The following is a 6,000-nucleotide window of genomic DNA, read 5'->3' on the forward strand; positions in this document are numbered from 1 at the left end:
TGACATAGCTGACGTCTGGCTGTGGTCAGGAACATTCCTGTGCACAAAACCGTCTGCCCAGCTTTGTTTTCACAAATGCCGAGGAAAAAAAAAAACCTCCAGTTAAATGTGGTCGCGATGCAAAGAGAGCAGTGGAGCGGGCGGCTGCGCTCACGGCGGGCACGGAACGGGGCAGCGGGTACCTGCCCGCGCCGCCTTTCACACGCGCGAGGGGATAAACGGGCTCGAGCAGGGAGCGTGCATAGGAAGGAGCTGTTCCTGCCATAGCCAAGCGGAAAACGCGCGGCTCCCTGCACATCCCTGTGCATCCCTGTGCATCTCTGCACATCCCCGTGCATCCCCGTGCATCCCTGCAGATCTCTGTGCACCCCGTGCATCCCTGCACATCCCTGTGCATCCCTGCGCATCTCTGCACATCCCAGTGCATCCCTGCGCATCCCCGCACATCCCTGTGCATCCCTGCACATCCCCATGCATCTCTGCACATCCCTGTGCAACCCTGTGCATCTCTGCACATCCCCGTGCATCCCTGCACATCCCTGTGCATCCCCGCGCATCTCTGCACATCCCTGTGCATCCCCACACATGGCACCCGCAGGTGCCAGTCCCGACACAGCAGCTGTGCATAGTGCTCGCCCCACGGCACCACTCGTCCAACCGCCCCACAGACGGGGCGAGACGGGGCCGAGACGCAGCCAAAGGGCGAGGAGGCCGCTCTGCCCGCGGGCAGGGGCAGCTCCGCGCGCGCCAGGGCAGCAACCTGATGGAACCAACCAGCCAAAAGCAACGGGGAGAAAAAGCCCTCTCCCAGCAGTGTCCATGCACCGGGCGGTACCGAATGCTGCAGCTGGGCACCCATGGAGCAGCTGGGCACCTTGTTCYGTGCCCCGGGCACCCTGGCCCTGTGCATGGTCCCGGGCACCGAAGYCAGCCGCCCCTTGGCTGCATCCTGGCCAGGGGGAAAGCCACGGCTCCGGGCGGCTGCCTTGCACCCACGCTGTCCCTTCGCCTTTCCTTTGGTGCAAGGCCCCATAAAACACTCCCACCCGCCCCAATTTCCTCCCCGTTTTTTCCTAAATGTGACTTTACAAATAAAAGCAGGGGGCAAAGAGAAGAGCTGGCACGTGCGGGAGGGACCCAGCGTGAAGCCTTCTAATTGGGTCATTACTTGCCCTTTGTTGGATTTGAATAATGTAGATTTAAGCAGTTATGTAAAATCCCCCGTCTTAAGGCTCGGCGCTGGACCCAGTTTGTCAAGCGCGGCCCCGGTCCCCCCCGGCAGCGGGGCAGCCACCCACGCGCGGCCCCRGCTCTGCGCTTCCCCAAAGGATTAAACTCTCCTCCTCGCCTCCCAGATTAAGAGACACAAACGCAAAATATGGAACAGTCCAAATGGGTGCACGTGCCGGGGCAGGTGAAACCTGAAAGGTCCCGTGTCCTCGGGAGCAAACCCGCTAAGCCGCAGCRGGAACCGGCGCRGCYGGCGGCGCCGCTTCCACCGTGTTTTTCCAGCGGGACTTGGGCGCTTTYGAACCAAGCGGCCGCTCTCGCTTCCTCTGCTCCTGCGCCTTGCGGACCCCGTGCTGAAACAGCCTCTGACCTGGGATCTGTTTGGCAGCAAAGCCCCTGCGCTCATGCAGGGGAGAAGGGGCTTGGACTCGATGAATCCACGGGCAGGATATTTCGCGTGTTGGCTCCGCGCTGCCCTTCCTGCCGTGGGCCCCCAAGGGCGRCCACAGTGCAAAGCAGAACTTTGCAAGGGCCCCGCTCGGCACAAAAGCGCCGCTTTTATCATGGAAACGCAGGCGCTGCCGAGGGCTGCGGCGGGGCACGCGGCGCCGCTCGGGCCGCCCCGGCGCTGCAGCACGAGCAGGGGCCCAGGCAGGACCCCACGGTGCTGCTTGGGCCCGGCTCGAGCCCCGGGCGTCGGGTTCGGCCCCGTGCTTGGTGCTGGGGCCGCGAGGGCCGGCGCAGGACGCGCAGCCGCTGCGGGGCCCGGGTGGCTGCTCACGCCGCAGCCGCGCCGCAGCGAGCCCCCGCGACGCCCCGCACCCTGCAGCATATGGTTAATACTCTGCTAATAATCATGGCTGTTAACAGTACTCGGCTGCTGCCAGAGTGCCGGGCTGGCACGCGGCCGCCTCCTCCTATCTGCCTTGGCAGGCGGCTCCGCGCCGGCATCGCCGCTGCCCTCCCTCCTGCTCCGGCATCTCCCCGACACCCACCCCAGCCCGACGGCTCTTCCCGGGCTCCTTCTCTACCAACCTCCCTCCAGCTCCGGGCCCAAGCGGAGTCTTCCCATTAGGCCTCCGCCTGGATGCGTTAAGCCGGCCTTGCAGATCGATCCATAGGGCGCCTTCCCGAGCGCTCGCTCGCGGCTTTGCGAGCCCTTTCTGGATCGCTGCCCCGGAGCGACGGGGAAAGCGGGTGTACAAATTACCTCCACTTTGGGGCAATTATCAGAGGCAATTTGTTGGGAGGCAGAGGCGAGCGCTCCGCTTTGTGCAGCCCACAGCGCCCGTCGGGCTGCGTGTTGGTTCCGGCTCCCTTAAACACACATTATAGATTCCTTTGATTTTCCCCCTTATTGGGGGATTAACTCGGCGCGGAGCTCTAGGCGAGCGCTGTGCACTTCAATACCTACGCCACTGACGTACGCATTAAAGACGGCACGTGGCTTTGCCAGGCTATACGTACGGCCCTACCCTTTAGTGACCCCACAACCTCCTGTCTGYCTGTGCAACAAATAGCGACTTAAAAAGCCCTCCCTGCAAGCAAAGCACTGCACTGAGCTGGGCCACAAACACCAGCGCYGAATATATTTGCCCTAGGAAGAAGAAGAAAAGGGAAGTGAAATACTGATGTGAAGCCAACGCTTCTGCTCTCTCTAAATCTCTCTCATCTTCTCCCCTATCCACCGAGGACCCGGTGCCCCACTCCCACTTATTCAAATGAAAATATAAATACACTCGATGGAGACTTGTGCGGTGGCAGRGCCCTCGTGCCGGCTGCGCCGACATTCCCACGCTGCGCCCAGCGGGCGGGCGCCCGCGCTCCGCGGTGCCTTCCCGGAGCCCTGGTCACAGCCCCCTCGTGCAAACCCGGGTGAGGAGGGGCCTGTGAAACGGGGCTGCCCAAAATCCAGCCCGTGCCCGTCGGGCAATTCCTCCTGCAGGGAATGTCTCCACAGAATTTGTTGGCAAATGCCGGTTGCAGGCCCTGATCCGGCGAGCGGCCGCCCCCAGCGCTGCTGCTGAACAGGGGACAAATTCTGGTCCTGCTCCAGGTTTTCACTGACATAAAAGAGCTGGAATCGAACCCAAATTGAACCATTAGCTGTAGATTAACCTCCAAGAACAGACACGTTCGTGCAGAGAGGGAACAGYTCAGGACCTCCCTCGGGAGCACAACTCTGCGAGCATGCAAATGAGGCCGGCCCCTCATTTTGAAAATAAATTCCTTTATTTTTAAGCTCCAAATGGTGAGTGGGATTGCATTATTTGTATTTTTTTCCTCTCCCAAAGGGGAGCAGCAGCAGGACAGGAGCCCGAGCAGCCCCGAAGCGGGAGCTGCGGGGACGATGGGGGGAACAGCCCCCAGCGCCCCCAACACACCCACTGTTTCTAGAAGCATCCTGCCACCTTGGTCCCTCCAGCAACGCACTACCTACAAAAATGTATAGATAAATGTACGTATTGCTGTTAACCTAAGGGAAGCAACCTCTCCAGGGAAGCTGCAAGCCAGAAGTCGCCCTTGSTCTAAGGACGGGAAGGGCTCCCAGGTGGGATATAGGCCCCATCAGGAGGAAGGGAAGCAGAGGCCAAACTGCAGGAGCAGAGCGGGTGTCCCAGGCTCCACTGCCCCTTTTCCCCTCCATCCTGCTACCCCTTCCCGGCCACGGGAGCAGCAGGCGGGGGCTGCAGCCCTGCCCGGTGAGCCCAGCCCACCCGGGGCTGTGCTCGGGTCACTCCTCCTTGCAAAGCCACGTTTCTATCTTGGCCCTTCCTTTGCTTATCTAGGGAGCAAGGCGCGTGGTGGCGGTGCCGGGCAGACGCAGCGCCTGCCACAGGGGCCAAACACAAGGTTTTGCTCTTCAACAGAAGGTCCCCTTTGCAACAAGTCACCTGCGGCTACCGCCAGCTCTGGGGTCACCAACACGTCACCGGCTGTGCTAGGGATGGGTCCTCGCTGGGATAAGAGGGGACTCCTTTCYCTCCGAGCTCAATGCACTTTTGGGGGGAAACTCAGGTTCTGTTTCAGGGCAAATAAAGGTTTGCAGGGACGAGCTGAGCACAAAGCAGGGCACCRAAGTGTCCAACCCCTGCAAAAAGCACACGCGAAGAGCTTGGACAAGTTTCCAGCCACGCTAGAATAACCTGCAGGAGCAAAAGTTTAATAGTCTGGCTGTGAGAAGAGGAAAAGGGGAAAAAAAATCCTAAGGAATCAGCTTTCCCTTGGGAACCATCTTTGCAGTAGTCTTGTATCCCCAGCTTCCCTTCTGCGTTATGGGGTCGCATTTTGCCAGGTGCATTCAGACCGTGTTTCATCTCCGGAGAACTTCCCAGCTCCCCGCAAGCCCACAAAACAAAAAACAGAAAGCAAAGCAACCCCCAAAGGCGCCAGCAACGGCTGTGCGCTGCCCGCGAGGAAACGGTGCGCGCGGGAGGGCACGGGGGCACAGGAGAGGAGGGCTCTGCCGCTCGAAAACAAACAAGTCGCGGCACATGCGCCCGCACACAAACACCCGGCGCATCTGAAAGCCATCACGGGCGGCCCGTTTCCAGGCTGCTGCTTCCTCCAAAAATAAAATAAAATAAAATAACGTCGTGAAGGCAGGAAAGCCCCCCGGGCCCTTTCGAGCCCCCAGCGGYGCTCGCTTACCATGCTGAAGTCCAGCAGGTCACTGAGCTCTTTGTCCGTCCCAACTGCAGCCATTCTCTGCTGCTGCTGATTCATAGTCCCGCACACTCAACAGCGGCAGCCCTGGAGAAAGCGAGGGGGAGGGGAGGGAGATTTTAATGACTGGAGCAAACTACCCACCCCATTGATGAATATTTAAAAAAAGAGAGAAAAAAAAAAAAGAACGCTGGAGAGAAAGAAGGGGGGGAAAAAAGTCCTTGGCGTCGGCGCAGCGGCCAACTYGGCGGCGCAGCGCGCGGCCCGAGCGCGCGTAGCGCCCGCAGGCAGGAACAAGCGCTCTATTGACCAGACACACTTGTATGTTAGTTTTTTTGCTGCCAATTCCACTAGTTCGGGGCCAATTCTGTTCCTGGCGTGCGGCGAATGAAGGAGCGGGGGGAGGAAAGGGGAAGAAAAAAAAAAAAAAAGAAAAAAGAAAAAAAAGAGGCAACTCATTTATCAAAGGGTTCAGGCAAGTTATCACTCGGGCGCTTGTCTGGCTGCGCTTCGCCCCTCGCCTCCCCCACGCGCCGCCCCGCGGGAGCCTCTTGTCCTCCCCGCGCCGGCTCCACAAAATACAGCGGAGGGGGGCAAAGAAAAGGTGGGATYTTGCGCTTTTCCTGACACTCGTGCAGCACCTGCAGGGTTTGGGGGATTTTTTTTGGAGCAGGTGGGGGAGTTTTGGGATGTGCAGCGAGTTTTAGAAAGCCAGGTTAGAACTAGTGGGAGCTGCTCCTCTTTCTGCTTTGATCCCCCTCCGAAAAAAAAAAAAAAAAAAAAAAAAAAAAAAAAAAAAAAAAAAAAAAAAAAAAAAAAAGGAGAGGGAAAAATTGTCTCCGGCGGTACTGCAAAAATAAAAGCTGCCAGGAAACCTTGCAAGATAGGTAAATATTATTCTTCCTAATTTTACAATTTTTTTTTTTTAAGGGAAATTGATCTTTTTGGCTAACTCGCTGTGATAGAAAAATATTTCTTTGGGAGAGAGGTCTGGGATGAGATAAAAGATTCCTCTTCCTCCCCCCTTCTCTCTCTCTCTCTCTTTTTTTTTTTTTAGGAGCTCATTCATGGTTATAAAGGGCAGCTGGCCAATAAATTTAACTC

General features: G+C 58.1%; 1 protein-coding gene across 8 annotated transcripts in view; it reads right to left on the reverse strand.

The window, feature by feature from the left end:
• TCF3 (transcription factor 3) overlaps nucleotides 1-4,971 on the reverse strand; it is a 41,252-nt gene extending 36,281 nt beyond the window's left edge. For all 8 annotated transcript variants that reach the window (XM_026035204.1, XM_026035205.1, XM_026035207.1 and 5 more), the window contains exon 1: nucleotides 4,882-4,971. In XM_026035204.1, the coding sequence (XP_025890989.1) occupies nucleotides 4,882-4,956 (75 nt within the window). In that variant the 5' untranslated portion in view covers nucleotides 4,957-4,971. The remainder of the gene's footprint in view (nucleotides 1-4,881) is intronic.
• Between the last annotated feature and the right edge of the window lie 1,029 nt (nucleotides 4,972-6,000).

Source organism: Nothoprocta perdicaria, unplaced genomic scaffold (assembly GCF_003342845.1).
Source record: "Nothoprocta perdicaria isolate Ctin4 unplaced genomic scaffold, notPer1 scaffold_157, whole genome shotgun sequence".
Taxonomy (NCBI): Eukaryota; Metazoa; Chordata; class Aves; order Tinamiformes; family Tinamidae; genus Nothoprocta; species Nothoprocta perdicaria.